Source organism: Astatotilapia calliptera, chromosome 5 (genome assembly GCF_900246225.1).
Source record: "Astatotilapia calliptera chromosome 5, fAstCal1.2, whole genome shotgun sequence".
In the NCBI taxonomy this organism is placed as follows: domain Eukaryota; kingdom Metazoa; phylum Chordata; class Actinopteri; order Cichliformes; family Cichlidae; genus Astatotilapia; species Astatotilapia calliptera.
In genome coordinates this window covers 7,267,069-7,283,269 of record NC_039306.1, presented here as the reverse complement: position 1 = coordinate 7,283,269, position 16,201 = coordinate 7,267,069, and the positions used below count along the sequence as shown (strand labels likewise).

The 16,201-nt window shown below is 38.5% G+C and overlaps 1 protein-coding gene across 4 annotated transcripts in view; it reads right to left on the bottom strand.

The window, feature by feature from the left end:
• Positions 1 to 16,201, bottom strand: part of slc12a5a (solute carrier family 12 member 5a) — a 213,254-nt gene that overhangs the window by 35,024 nt on the left and 162,029 nt on the right. For all 4 annotated transcript variants that reach the window (XM_026166925.1, XM_026166926.1, XM_026166927.1 and 1 more), the window contains exon 4: positions 5,917 to 6,063. In XM_026166925.1, coding sequence (XP_026022710.1) covers positions 5,917 to 6,063 — 147 coding nt within the window. The remainder of the gene's footprint in view (positions 1 to 5,916; positions 6,064 to 16,201) is intronic.

Sequence of the window (16,201 nt, the reverse complement as noted above, 5' to 3'; positions counted from 1 at the left end):
TCAAAATGTAATCGGAATGGTAGCAAGGCCTGAATAATTGCTAAGCCATCATGATTACAGATGAGCCCTAGGAATGTATTTGGTGAAAAAAGTCATTTTTAAGAAAAGCCTGCCAGCTGACACACTCCCCACTGATGACCCCAAAGGACACTTTTGGTCTGTTTCTTCCCAAAGCTACAGACAAATTCTGAATTGGTCTTTTTTTGACCTTACAGTTGAGCGGAAATTGGTTTCGACAGGACTGGAGCTTTTGCCTTGCCCTGAGAGCGTGCTTCATTATCATGCTTCATTACACAAATGCAGAATGGTTTTTTTGAGGTACAACTTCATCAGTTGACATACAAAAGCACAGAAGTTTCAGGGTGCTGCTCATCACTTGAAATCCCTGTGGATGGTATACTATGGAAGGCACCAATGTCAAATGACAGTGATTGAGGTGATTTTCACTTTCAGAGTGATGGTGGGAATGGAAACTATAAGTAAGAGGACGAGGTGCTGCTGTGCTATGCTGCGAGACAAGAACAGACGTGGCAGAAAAAGGACAAAAATTGAATAATAGAATAAGAATGAGAGCAAGAGAGAGAATAGAATCAAAGGAAGAAGGAGGAGGAGAAAGGGAATAATGAGACAGAAACATGGAAAAAAGAAAAGGCTTGGAGAAATTGAAGAAGCGAAAGAGTAAAATATGAGGAGATGAGCGAGAAAGGCATCCTAAGCATTTAAATGAGTCACGACAGAGGGCATCCAACCCTTCCCCTCACAGCATTTGGATTCAAGACCTGGAAGTAACGAGGAAGACCAAATAACAGATGACTTTCCATCTAGAATATTAAAGCTCATTTTAATGTGGTAAGAGCCTGTATTCATTATCTGGGGTAAAAAGACTCATATACCAGTACGACGTACACACGTTTGAGCGTCCCTGTTTGGAGAATGCTGTCTGCAGCAAAGCACTGATTTTTAAAATGGTGGCCTGCGTGTATAATTTCATGGTTAATGGTTTAATGTGTCAGAGCCGTTCCACACGGAGGCGCGTTCTTTATATAACGATTCCCTGAATGTTTGAGCACTGCGGCTCGTTAACGTTCCGCCAAGATGTGACAGAAAAATATTGGCGCGAGCGTTTGACAGCTGCAGATATGTGCAGCTGTGATTAAGCACCTGAAAAGTGCACTGTCAGTGACATCCCATGAAGTGAATAAAACATGGGGTCCTGCTGTATATTATTAAGCTCTACAACATGCGAGATTCCTTCGCACTTTGGCTCCTGTGGATTTCACTCAGGTGGGCATCGCTGCGTACACGTATGTACATGCACACACACACGCGCTCATTGCTGAGAGCCCCTGAAGGCCTCGGTGGTTATGTAAGGAGCTCAGGAGGAGAGAGGTGGGGGTTTCTCACACACCGTTCACGCTCGAGCTTATCGCCCCGGGGCTCTGCAATGAGCTCAGTGTGAGTGATAAAAAGTGTGTGTGTGTGTGTGTGTGTGTGTGCGTGTGTGTGTGTGATATTAAACAGTGAGACGAAATTACTGAGAGATGTTTTTCAGAGTTTATTCTAGTAAATGGACGTAAGGAACTTTTTAGCACTGATTCCTCTGTGTGTGTGTATGTGTGTGTTAAAGCATAAGAAATGAAGCATAGGAATTGCAAATGTGTTTGTGTGTTTGCACGACTTCCTGTCAAGCTGTGTCTGAACCAGCTTTGATCTCCAAGCTTTTTTTTTTCTCTCCTGCTATTTTTTCCACCATAAAACTGAGTGCTGTATTTTTTCATGCACCACACAAAATCTTTTTATCCCCTTTTTATTAATTATTTATATTTTTATGATGCTGATGGAAAAAAAATAATAAGCTGATGAGATTCAGTATCTATATTTTAGAGGTAATTACTAAGATATCAGGCTCAAACATGGAATTACATATTATGTTCTATCAATATGCTGTTTCATTCAGTATGCCCTCTATACTGTCACACAGAAAAAATGACGGGGCCGCAGCATGTGTCTGTGCAGGCAGTGTTTGGGATTTGAGGGGGTCGTTCTATAAATATACTCAGCTGGAGGAGAATCTAGGTTGCACAAACTCGCAGACAAACCAACATAAAGTCCATAACCCAAAATGCAAATCAGAGGAACGACGCACAGCTCTTACATCTTATAGACCACAAAGTTTTAATTAAACTGTCATGTACAATAAAATTAGCAAGGCAATCCACTGAAAAGCCATACTCAGGCTGGATGCGCCTGTGTTGTCTGACAGAAAGCTCTCATGCAGGGCATTGTCAAGTTTTCAACAGAGACAGTAAATTAAGTCAACACCCTTCAGAATAGAGATGTTAAGCTTTTGAGTGAGGAGGCCAAGTATATGCTCTCTGACAATCAAATGCATCAAACACGATCATCTTGTAGAAGCAGCCAGACCACTGACAGCAGCGACTTCGATCCTGTGGGAGAGTCTTATGTAATGCGAGTCTCAGGGCCACGGCAGGGTGTCAGTCCAAAGTCACTCTGACACATGACTCTGTGGCAGTGACATTAAAGGGAACCAGGGAGCATCACAGTGTGTCATGTTGTTCTTTTTTACAGACTGAACGTGTGGGGTCTGTGAAATACAAACAGATCATCGACAGAGAGGCAGTTTGCTCTTTATACAGCACAAAAGGAACCTGGTTATGTGATCTGCAACGTTACACTTCACTCAGACCCAGAATCATTACACCGGCTAAAATAAGATGATTAAAACCTCCTCTCTTGAAATTTCACTTTAACACTACTTTGCTGGATTTGGTGCAGGGTCAATGATACCATTCTGGCAAATAAAAATAGATACTACATCTCACAAACAGCGGCTTTCATTCATCTAATAAATGAAAGATCCCTAGTTCAGGAGACACAAATCCTTTGGGGGTTGAGTCAGGAAGGGCATCTGCTGTAAAAATCTGCCAAAGCAAACATGCGGCGCTACCCGCTGTGGAGACCCCTTGTGAATAATGGAGCAGCCGAAAGTAGCTTCTTCTATGTCTCGAAAACAAGAAACTGCAAAACTCTAAACTATGAGTATTTTCAGAAAATTGAGCTTTTCGAAAAGAGCGATAACACAAAAAACCATAACTGCTTATTAAACCGATACAGAAGAAGAAGTTTTATTTCATACATCTCAAACCTCTGTGAACGTTCTTAGTATCAGGAACCTACGTATGTAATTCTCAGCACTGTTTGGACTTGGCAAGACGTAAAAAACATTTTAGGATCCTCTATAATCTTGCTAACGCCTGTGTCCTCAAATATAAACCTGCCACCTTCAAGTGAACTGTCGCTGCTAAGAATATGGAAAGAATTTGGTATAAAAATAGGTTAACTAATATACTTAGATATAGTAAAAAGGAATACTATATGAAGCAATTAGATATAAATAGAAATAATATTAAAAGATTATGGGAAATACTGAACAGTGTTATAAAACGTGGGACATTTGACACTATAGATCATGATATATTAATAAGAAAACTGGAACGTTATGGTGTCAGAGGGGTAGCTTTAGATTGGGTCCGGAGTTATTTAGGTGACAGGAAGCAGTTTGTGAAATTAAATGATGGTTGCTCCTTATGTATGGACATTGCTTGTGGTGTACCCCAAGGGTCAGTTTTGGGTCCAAAATTCTTCAACTTGTACATTAACGACATCTGTTAAGTGTCCAAAGTATTAAAAATGGTTCTCTTTGCTGACGATACAAACATTTTTTGCTCTGGTGATGATCTGCAGAATTTATTGGAGGATATGACTAATGAAATAAGTAAAGTGAAGTTCTGGCTAGATAAAAACAAATTATCATTCAATTTGAATAAATCTAAACTTATGTTATTTGGAAATAGTAGTTTAAATACAAATGCTAACATTCAAATAAATGGTGTTGATATTGAAAGAGTCAGTGAAAATACATTTCTGGGGGTAATAATAGATGAAAAACTTAACTGGGGAGCTCACGTAAGATATATTCATTCCAAAGTATCACATAGCATTGCAATACTAAACAAGGCAAAGCAGGTGTTCGACAGAACATCACTTCATATTCTCTACTGTTCACTGGTTTCACCATACTTAGGCTACTATGCAGAGGTCTGGGGCAACAACTATTAAACCGCATTACATTCACTTTTTACTCTTCAAAAAAAAAGGCAATTTGAATCATCCACAATGCAGGTTATAGGGAACACACAAACTCACTATTTTTGCAGTCTGAAATATTGAAAATTGACGATCTAGTGAAATTCCAAACAGCACAAATTCTATTCAAAGCAAAAAATAAAGAACTGCCAGGTAATATTCAGAGTATGTTTTTTTTTGAAAGAAGGAAGCTATAATTTAAGGGGTTTTTGTAACTTCAAAACAGGGAAGGTACGTACTACAAGAAAAAGCTTTTGTGTTTCTGTTCATGGAGTGAAACTATGGAACACTGTGAATATGGAATTAAAGCAATGTCCAAACATAAAACAGTTCAAAAGTTCAAGAGTTATAAAAAGAGTTATAAAAATATGAACTATAAAGAAAGGGAAAATATTGAAATTAAGTGAATGTCTCTATTTAAAAAAAAATTCATGATGTTATAATATAGTATATAGTATATCAGAAATGTGTTCACTATTTTTATTACAAATTATATCAGTAAGGACGCTGACTAAATATTAACTGATAATTTATGGCAAATGGGTGGGATTAAATAAGTGTTTACTTCTTCCCACTCCCTTTCAACATGTAAATTAATCAGAACGGTGGCTATATTGAAATGTATTGATTTTTGTATATTGTATATATGCATATAAATATTAAAAAAAAAATTGTATAGTATTTTTCTCTCTCTTATTTTCTTGTCTAAATGTACCTGTATATTGTTTACATGTTTGAAATAAATTACCAAACAAAACAATCTTCAACACTCTGGTTTCCTTTAATGTTATCTCATGTAAGATTAGTTTAAAAACACTTGCCAGTTTGTCACTTTATTATTACTGCTGAATGCCACATTGTTAAGAGGGAAATGTCTGTGAACTATACTCCTAAATAGATAATTGCAGTTATTCTTTGACCACACTGCTCCATTTAAGTAAGCTGTAACCTTAGACTTGCCGTTTAAAACCACGACTGGGTCAACTATCCATATTTCTGTAGATGTAACACATTAAAAATTCTTGGGGGTGGTACCTTACCAGACTGACAAAGTTTTCTATTGGACATAAACCAATACAATACATCGGTACAGAACTGTAGAGCAAAGAGGGTTGGGCTGTATTATATGTTTAGCAAAGAAATTGTGCTTAACTAAAACCAAGAAAGAATGTCAACATTTAAGCTGTTCAAACACATTACAGCAAAGCTGTTATCCTTAAAATAAGGGGGATATCTTTGTGAAAAATAAACAAAGATACATTGTGTGTATTGTAGGCTGACTCTGCTTACTAAGGAGACTGATTCTATTTAGAGACTGAACAACAGCTGTATGACCAATTTTACTGTGAAACTACCCCTGGCGAACTATTTTTGGATGAAATAAAAAAGAAAGCCGTTTCGGCTAATGCAGAGAAGTAATTACTTGCAATTCAAAGTATGGCACCACATTAATGGAAAGCTACTGCTCACTAATCAAAACACAGAATTTACTGAACCATTATAAACATATTTATATCCTCTGTTTCTCCAACCATATTCTGTGCAAGGTCCTTAATCTTTGCTGTTCTCACCAGAGCCAATAATGGTGATAACAATCTTACACTGCTGAACAATAAATTCTGCTACATCTGCTACCTTCCACTCTACAATATGTTACGCTCCACGAATGCTGCACTTTATAAAACGTGTGAAATTCTGAATTTTCACTATGAACCTGGGCTAAAATTTACAAGAATGTACAACACTCACTGTGGTACAGCACATGAAAACGATGATGAAAGTCCCAATGACACCTCCGATTCCCACCAACCAGGTCATCCTGAGGAACAGGATGACTCCGAAGATGTTTTGGATGCACGGCATATAAACGCCCATCAGTGTGCCGAGCTGGGGAGCCTGAAAGAAGAGAGGGGTGAGAAGAAAGAGACACCTGAGCATTATTCATGCACAGTTACAGTTTAAGTTTCTCCAAGTACTTAATCTAGATTGTATAACGTTAAAATTCAGATAGCTGTCAGACTCCAGATGTAAATGCTTAGCTTGTCTCTCGCTATAAGCATTCCACACCAGATGCGCAGCACCCACTGAATGACTCCTGCTGCATTTTGGCAGATATATTAATCAATAAAAGTCAACACATCAGCCGTGCATGCTGGGAAGCACAGTTTGCAGTATGTGTTATGTGCCTATTTTTTTTACACGTGCAAAGACCCAAAACAATAAAGCAAAACACTGAACCGATGGAAAAAGGCACATAGGACTTCACAGATTATTACTTTCAAAGGCCCAATTTGTGATTTTAAAAAGGCCACTTTGGCTTGAATTCGCTGTTGTTGCCACATTAGCGGGTTGATTTACTGCAAACACACGCTTTTGATTATAGGCTCTTTTTTCTTGTTAGTGTAGTTTAACATATATTTAAAATTACAATCATTTGGGTTATTTTTTTATTTTAAGGATAGCTGTAAGAAGACATAATGTAAACTGGAGTTAAAGAGTGTGAAAGGCTTACAAATTCTATGCCAAAATATACTTTTCAGTCCTCTTGCTTAAATATATGTCTCTCCTACATTCCTTCTTCCAAATCCTCTGCTGACTACAAAAACAGTTTAAGCCCAGGAAATAAAGAAAACTTTGAGATCAGAAAGCAGCCATGTGACCAATCTGTTCAATGAATGCATGAAATATTACTGTATTTCTTTACAGGCTGGGTGTTTGTGTGTCTTGGTGCTGCAGTGCAGTCCCTGGTGTGGATCAGTTGACAAAGACAGCTGCTCTGTACTGCTCTGTGCTCAAGGCTGATCTATTGAAGGCAATTACTGACGCTCGGAGAATCACGACGTATTTTGTTGCACTTCTTATTTATTAATAGGAGGATTCTCTTGCCGAAGGTTTTTGGATGCACTTGATGTGAATGCGTTTGCATGAATTTGTTAATGAACAGTATATGAGTGTTTCCAGTGTGGGTCTGTACCGTCATGATGGCATTTATTAAATCTGAAGGACACAGCAGCTAACCCTGTACATAATAGAGAAATATTAATTTCCTGCTCGAGGACAGCTTGGCCAATGACAGGTAATTATTCTAGTATCCAGCCATGACCCATTTTACCAAGCGACCTTCACTGTCACATCATTAAATCACAGATACATGAACGAAGCTTCTCTGCTGCATGTTTGCACTTAAATGCAGCTTAAAATTGTGAATAAAGGATTGATTAGCTGTAGATTGAGTTAGTAAAGATGCTAATACACAGAAAGGTTACAAAAATGTTTCAAGTATTAAAAACAAAACAGCAGCTGGGTAATAAAAATTGATCTCAAATGGGAAATTACAGCTAAACTGGGAACATTACGTCTATGTAATTATACACACAGTGTTTACTGAGCTTTACTCGTACAACCAAAGACTTTCGTTAGGATAGGAAGTACTGAATCATAGATAGCTTAATTTGGCCTAACTTTATCCCCATCGTCAGCAGTAACTGCCCTTGAAGTGACAGTACAAGGGTCTTTAGGTTGCTAATTGTTCACACCTGACAAGGTGTGGATAAAGACATGCCTGGGTTGGCTCATTATCACCTCCCTGCTGTGTTATCTTAAGTTTTATCCCTTGATTTTTAACGCTGGATATCTAGTAATTTAATTATTTTTCCTAATAAATCACCACGTCACCCAAAAATGTATCTTGTTGCTCACAAGCTTTGTGGGTTGTAAAACAAAATGAACTTCAGCAGGCAACGTGCTTACAGACTTATGGCTTTGATACAACATAAGGACATAAAAATCAAAGAAGCTTATAATTAAAACAAAACAAATGATTATATTATACCCAAGTACCTGATAACTTGAATGAAATTACAATATTGTGCCCATAATACTAATGTGACAATTCTGTAAATAATGGCCTGTTTTGGGTAATTTGGTACAGATACAGATTTGGAAATATTATCATAGGAGATGTCTTGGTCACAATGATAATAAGGTGAAACTCTAACATTGCGAAACCCCAACGTTCACAATTTAGGACCTTGCATCTGATGACAATAGGAGACCTAAATATGTGTTTATGTGTAGAAGTTCTTTTAAAATGTATGAGATTCTCTAGGACAAAAAATAAATTGTGCTGGTGATTCAGCAGCATTTTGTTACCAAAAATCATGTTGACAAATCTTTCTCGGGTACTCAGCATGAACAGTTACATGTTTCATTAAAGCTGAGATATTAACTTTTCCTTTTTTACTCCATAATCTACTGTTACTGTTGTGGATGATCATAGCAACACAGCCAAAATTTCAATAACATGTAATCCATGTGAGCTAAAAAAGCTCAAGCTTTAGACTGCTCCTACTCTTGGCCCTGTATGATATCAGTGAAAGCAGATATCCTTAATACTGTCATCACATGCAGACTGGTTATGAACACAGGTCCACCCACCTGCTGTTCAAACCTTCTGTTTTATAGTGGCAATCAGAATAAAGTTGGCATAAGGGGAGGGGGAACAGACCTAAAACGTCTTATTGCAGACATTTGATAAACAGGAGGGCAGTACCGAGGCACAGCAAAATATTATGGCTGAAATTATGGAGCTAAAAATGAGCATAATAAGTCATTATTTCAACACTCTAATGAAAATCTGGTTTTGCCGATTTATTGAACTATAGCTAATAGCTTACTGCAGGGGAATCAGTAAGAGCCACGCGCAAAAAGGTTACAGTATGTCTGGGCTAATTTGGAAACAGTGTCACACAGTTACGTGAGCAGGGAGCTCTTAGCTTTTGCTTTTTCACATAAAAGCGTTTCTTCCATGATTACGTATTTTAAACTCTCAAGTTCAGCGTTGGTTTCAAAATGTATGATGAAATAATGATGTGCTCTGGGGAGAACCTTAAGTGGTTCGTGGTTATCAGTCACGGCCTCTAATATATTTCTTCAACAAGGGTTATTAAATTTGCTGTAGCAAATGGACACTACACAAGATGGAGAACTTAAAACCACGAGGCCCACACGGGGAAGTGACAGCAGATGCTGAATTCATAATCCAGACTTTTAATCAAATCATCCTGACAAGTGGCTGACATCAAATGAATAATGTTGTGTCTGATGCTAGAGTATGTGATTTGTTTGGAGAGGCCTGCTTTCCAGCATTAATAATGTATTGTTTGCAGAGAGGAGCAGAATGAGAGAGGCAGAGCTGGAGAGACAGAGGCAGAGCAAGTCCAAGCAGGTCTTACAAATATAATTATCTTCTAATTTCCTTTAGATAAACAACAGAGCAAGTGCTCACACTCGGAAATGCAATTAGCAAGGTTATCACTTTGGAAGCCCCTGATTACCTCACCAGAAGCACTCAGTTTCTCATATCATATCATATCTCAGTATCTGATTATATATACCTTACCTGTCAGTGGACAAAACTGGTCATATGCTACATGACAGGTATTGATCCATTCTACAAACTGACCAGACCCCATGTTCCTGAACAAGCCTGATGGGCTGGTGCCCCACTCTGCCACCCCCAGGGCCCAACAGATCTACTGACTTTCCACTGTGAGACACCACAGAGAAGTCAGGACATGAATGGAATCCACACAGTATTAAGAATAGGCTGATAATACTGCAACGGATTAGTGTTTGCTCCCTCATGATATTTAACTTTTTTAAGTTTCTAGCTGACATAACTTGACATAATACACCATTCAAAACAACAAGTGTGATACAAAACAATGAACCAGCCATGCAACCGATGAGTGTTTTGACTTCCACCAACTGAGAGAGCTGTAAAAGAATGACAAGTGGGTAAACTTGTAAAACATTTGTGTTTTTGCATGGTAGCAGCTTTATATTCTGTATTTTAAAGACTGGATAACCATTAGAAGACAAAAAAAAAATGCAACTGATTCCAGCATAAGTCAATCTTCCATTGGTTTACCACATAGCCTAGCACTGTATGTGATTCCTAATGTTTTCTTTGCTTTTGATTACAAATTTCTATTTGGCTAACACAACTGAATTATCATCAGCGGCAATTTTAATCAGAAATATTCATCAATTATTTCTTTTGTTTTTGGGCATTTGCTCACACAAGCCTCTTCAAGATGTCCTTGGAAACTCAATGTTTTTAATTTTTTTTTGCAGCTGCAGGATTAGATGTTATATTGATTATTAATCAACAAAAAGAGTAGTAGATGAAGAGATTATAAAAATAATCATTAGTTCCCCTCCGGTTTTCTTGTTCTATTATTTGCAAGATTAACAAAGTAAATCTAAACTGCACTGTTGTTAATCCGACACTTCAGTTTTTCCATAAGGTGTTTGTTATATTTTCCCTGTGTGTGTACACTCTGTCTTTAATATGGCTGACATGTAATCTACAGCTTCACCTCTCGCACAACTTAATCCTCGCAGCGGGGAACCTCTCAACTTTCAGGCTCGCTGTGCTTTAATCAAAGATCCACATCTTGGGCTCCGCAGGTTGCTCGAGGGAGCAGCTGAGAACAAACCCCATTCATCTCTGTCATATCTCCCACTATATGATTATTATTTGCACACTTTGTCAGTTGTCTAGGGTATGTAAATAAGATTGCTACTCACTGTGCCCTTCAGTGTGTGGCAGAGAGCATTTCTCATCATCTGCATGTCAGCGTAGACAAACCCAGTGTAAACCTTGAAAGGACTCATATTTGTAAAACTACATATATATTATCTAAGAGGTGGTTTTACTTCTAGTGTATATCTCTGGTCTGTGTGCACCTGATATATGTTATGTTGCTCGTCAGAAAGACAGCACAGTATCACTGTACTCTGCTTTAAGGTTCAGTTTTTATTTAATGAAAAAAAACAGACAAACAGTAGGAGTAGTATTAAAGTCAAACAGAGAAATAAATTTTAATTCATAGAACTAAAATCCAAGAAACTCAAAATAAAAACACACATTTAGGATAATTAAGACACAATTTCACTTCTCCTCAGGTCTTCTTATAACTTTTCAGTTCTCTTCTTTCTCACCCCAGCAGCAATCCTGTAATTAAAAACACTGCCTTTCCCCTGGCAGGTCCTTCAGGGACTTGGTGTGTAATATACATTAGCACTTAGGTGCTGCAGGCAGAAAGGCACCCCTGCCATCAGCACTTTGTTGTTTGACTCAAAATTGCTGCCACTGCACAAAGTGGGCTGAGGTTAGTTTGTAACAACAGGTATGTTATTAAAGGAAAGCCTGTGTGCACGTACATATCACAGACAAAACACCTTCAGGAAGCTGGAGCTTTGTAATTCCTTTCAAGGTGGGTGAATCTAATAACAACAAGAATTTCCTCGCTGCTCATCTCTTTTCCTGGGGTGGCTGAGAAGTAGAGCAGGTTATCTACTAAACAGAAGGTTGGTGGTTCAATCCCTGGCTGCTTTGGTGTGGTGCCAAAGTATCCTTGGGCAAGATGCTGAACCTTGACTTGCTCCTGATACATTCATCAGAGTGTGAATGTGTCAATGTTAGATAGAAAGCACTTAGACTTGTATAAATGTGTGTGTGAATGTTGTATAAAGCGCTTTGAGGGCTCAAGCAGAGCAGAAAAGTGCTATATAAGAAATAAGAACCAGTCCATTTACCAGTAATGTTAACCCTTCAAAACCTGAACCATGAAATAACTGCCAGAAATCTTTAATGTTTTGATGATGTTTGTTGAACTTTTAGACAAAATATGCAAAAATATATCAAATTTTAATCTCCATATACGAGTTTGAATTTGTATCACATTTGCTACATAAGCCATATTTTTGCAATTCAGTCATTAAAAATGTGTCATGCAATTTATGTCATTTTTTGAGCGTAAAAAGAAGTCACGCTGATGATGTAGAAGTCTCAAAAACTCGTTAACAACTGCTTTGTGTTAAATACACACACGCTGGGCTCTTCATCACACGAACAGATCATTTGCAGTATTCACTCACTGGAAACTGTTAAAGAGTTGTATAATATCAGCTTCCTACAGGGGTTGATTATTATCAAATACAGATAAGGAAAAAGAGTATGTCTTTTTGAATTGAAATAGCAGAGGTTAGATTGTGGAATCTGAAAAAGATAACATCTTGAATAGAATAGTTTGTCAGAAAGGCTTACAGAGAAGTGAGAAAATTCAGTATAATTTTTGTCCTTTAATGCGTTTCATACACAACTGTAGACTTAGAGGAAGGCAGGTTGAAAGCACGACTGATAATGCAGATTATAATAATCTGCGCTAAAAGGTGTGTAAATACAATTGAGTATTACAACAGCAACAAGGTGTTTATGCCCTACCACAATCCACAGAAGCACAACAAAACCAAAGTTGGCAGTAACTCTCTCCAGACTGCAAAATGTCATTTTCCCCGCCTGTTCTCCCACACAATGGAAAACCACAATCAAGCAGACCTTCAGTGTTGGACTGCTGCATGAGTGTCTGTGGTACCTAATGGCTGAGTGATAAATTATAATCCAGCTTTGACAATAGGGAGGCTTTGGAAAAAAAAACTGTCTGTCTGCTAGAAATCCTGATTGTTATATAAGATGTACAGACACAGAAAACAGGATTGGGGGTGTGGGGGCCTAAACAGAGTACTAAACAAGATAAAACACTTCTACGGATTTGTTAAACAGCCAGCAACAAAACAGAAATGGGGTAAATTAATGAATGCTTGTAATGACTTTATATTGAAAACCCAGCCTAAAACAGATTGAATGCTTGTACATGCGTTGAATCAATGACCCTCTTGGGAGAAAAGTCAGGGCATTTACTGAAAGTACTGCTTTTCAATTTTCATTCAGTTGGTGTTTCATTACTTCATTTTGTGGATGGGGAATGCAAGTCTGACCAGCATCTGCCCTGATAAATGCACATGCTCACATATACACAGGAGTGTCTGCTTAATGGGCCACAAGCCAGCAGTGTGATTTCCCTGGAGAATGAGCCACCAAGAGCAAAGGGAACACGGACTGCTGCAGAGCCACAGGTAGGGCCAGCGAGGCACCACTGAAAGAGGAAGAAACAGCTGCCCACCGATCCCCTGGGAGGTGCAGTCAACGCACCACATGGATGGCTCAGGTGTGCTAGATGCACAACAGGACCTTTCAATACATCTGCTGTGGCACCTACTTCAGATTCACTGCCTCCTGCTGCCCTACCACTTAGCACAAGTCTATCACCAGACTGCATCTCGGTCTCTGGCCATCTTTTCAGCTTCATATCCACCACAAGCATTTTTCTCACATAGCTATACACCAACTATGCACCATTTTGTAGATTTATAAAAAAGAAAGACTTCTCACAGCCAGAAAAATGCTGTTCTTAATTTAAAGACCATCTTAACTCCAAACAAGAAAATATTCACATTTGTCCATAAACCATGAGAAACTGATTCTTTCAAAATCTGTGCAGGGCAGAAAAGGAAGATTTTCCTTTAAAAAAAAGCATTAACTGGATCTCTGGTACCTCTTCTTTGCCTCAGCTCCTGCTCTGTGTCCTAAAAAGAGCAGATGCTCTTTGTAGGCCAGGTCAATAGATTGTGTGAATGAAATGTATACTAAAGTAGGTTTCCTTAGCCTTAAAGTGGTTTTAGTTGCCTTGAAGTAGAGCAGACATGTGATTCCACTTGATTTTCTTCTACCTATACTATCATAATGATAAGTTTTCATATTAACCAAAACAAAATGCTGTTCTCCCAAAACTCCTTCTTTTTTATTTTTTCTACTTTTTGATCTGTATTATGTCACAACCAGAGAATATCCTTAATATGGTCATCTTGGGTGCATAGCTCTGGCTGTGAGCACAGAATTATTACCTGCTCACATAGTGTTCAAAACCTTCAGTTTGAGAAAGCCAGCCAATGAGAGGAAGACGTAAGACAGGAGGAAGGGACTCGAAACAGCTTATTCAGACAGCTGATGGACATGTAATTTTTAGATAACATAAATCTTCCTTTAAAACTGCATTTAATTTGTTATATGCTACATACATCCATATCCCCCCTCCTTCCTTTTCCTATGTTACTCACATAGTTTTAGTTCAACCTTCCTTTGAACATCTCTTACCCTGCTGAGGCTAGCAGTTCTATGTTGAATTTGGGGAAGTGCAGATTTAAAAAGGGAAGGTGAAAACAATTCCAAATCCCTGGATAGCCCGAAGGGAAAGAAAATGAAAGAGAAAGAGGGCAGAGAAGTATGAGGAGATGGAGTACACACTACTTCTGACTGAGTTGAGAGGAAGGGAAACATCCAGGCCTTCACAGTCTAGGACAACCTGCCAAGCTGCTTAGGCTGACAAAACCAGCGACATCTTTTAAATCACTTCTTACAGGAATTTGTTATGCTTACAAGCAGGACCAATATGTACTGCATGTACAAATGTCTGGATTTTCTTTTAAATGTCTGGTTGGTGTTGCACCTGTTTGTGGAGAACTGCTGATAGAAATGTACCGATGTTACTGTGGAATCATATAATTGAATGCAAGAGTGTGAAATTGTTTCCACTTCCTGCAGCAAATCAGTGGTATCAGTGCACATAATTATTTCATGATTAATTTGTCACTTTGATAAATACATTAAAGTAGCGCATTGTGTGTAACATATGGGTGGTTTCTCTACCTGATTTGGTATAATTCAGGAGAGAGAAGAGGAGACGAAAGAACAAGTAAGGACAGATAAAAGGGGGTGGATAAGAGGAGGGGGATCCGCACAACTGTTTCATTATTTTCATTACCGGCAGAGACCGAGGCGTGAAGTGAAGCGAGAGAGGTCAGGGGAGGTGGGGGGAGAGGGGGGTAACAACAGAGAGGGAGGCAGACTGGGAGCTTGTAACGCAATCTGCACGCTCTGCTGGCCAAACCGGAGCTGATAGGGCAAATGTGTTTCTGCTCAGGTGTGCTGAATTATTAAACAGACAGCAAGAGGAGAGACCAGCGAGCATCAGTCTTCCTGACCGGCTGTGGATGAACCAGTCACTCTGCGGTCAGCTGGGTTTCTGTCTATGTGTGTGTGCGTCTGTATGGGCGAAAGTGTTTTAAAAAATAAAAAATAAAAACACTGTAGCAAAATATCCTCTGTGGAAATCAAGACGCACCACCTCTAAATAGCATCTACATGTGTTACTAGAATATTCTAGGTTCCACCACAAAGCCTCATGTGTTACAGCCAGCTGTGAAACCGCTGTTTACGCGCACTCTCAGATTTAAGGCTGACAGACTCCTTTTCCACTAATGCACATGTACTGCTGCTCCCTTGTGTTTACAAATTAAGATCAAGAGTGACATGCCAGAAACAGACACGTGAGGTGAAAATGTACTCTAAGCTACTATGTGGTAGATACAAATGAGCATAATAATCAAGAGAACTTAAGCAATGACATTTTAGATGAGAAGATGGATCATTTTTCTCCTAATTCTTTCAGTCAAATCATTAATTTTGTGCAAATTTGATGTAAATGACATTTATCTTGGGAAAGATTTAACATCTTGAAATTATATCTTTATTTTCTCTTTTATTAGTGTTGCAGAGCTGGAACAATTAGGCAATTAATCCATGAGCTCACTGGCAGAAAAATAATTGGCAAAATATACTGAAATTGATTTAATTTTTCAGTCATTTGATGATGACAGATGCTAAATTTTGCTGCTTTTTTCATACTGAACATATCCAGTTTGGGGACTTTTTGCTACACAAAACACGTCAATTAAAGATGTGAATTTTAACACGTTTTTGATATTTCATGTAAAATAAATAATAATCTGAAATTTCACAGATACCGGGCTAATAGGCTCAGAAGAACAAAAACATCTACTGAGCCTATTAGCCCGGTATCTGTGAAATTTCTATTTCTCCCCACTGTGAACACGTGCATGCTGCTCTAACATGAATTCACATTAATCACGATACATTCTTCAGAAAGCAGCTGATGGGAACGCTGATCTCATGCCAGTCTAATGAGAAAGGGAGGTTGGGAGGGGTGAGGTCAGAGCTGAGAGCAAAGATCATAAAACACCCAGAAGGGAAACATTTATGTAAGGG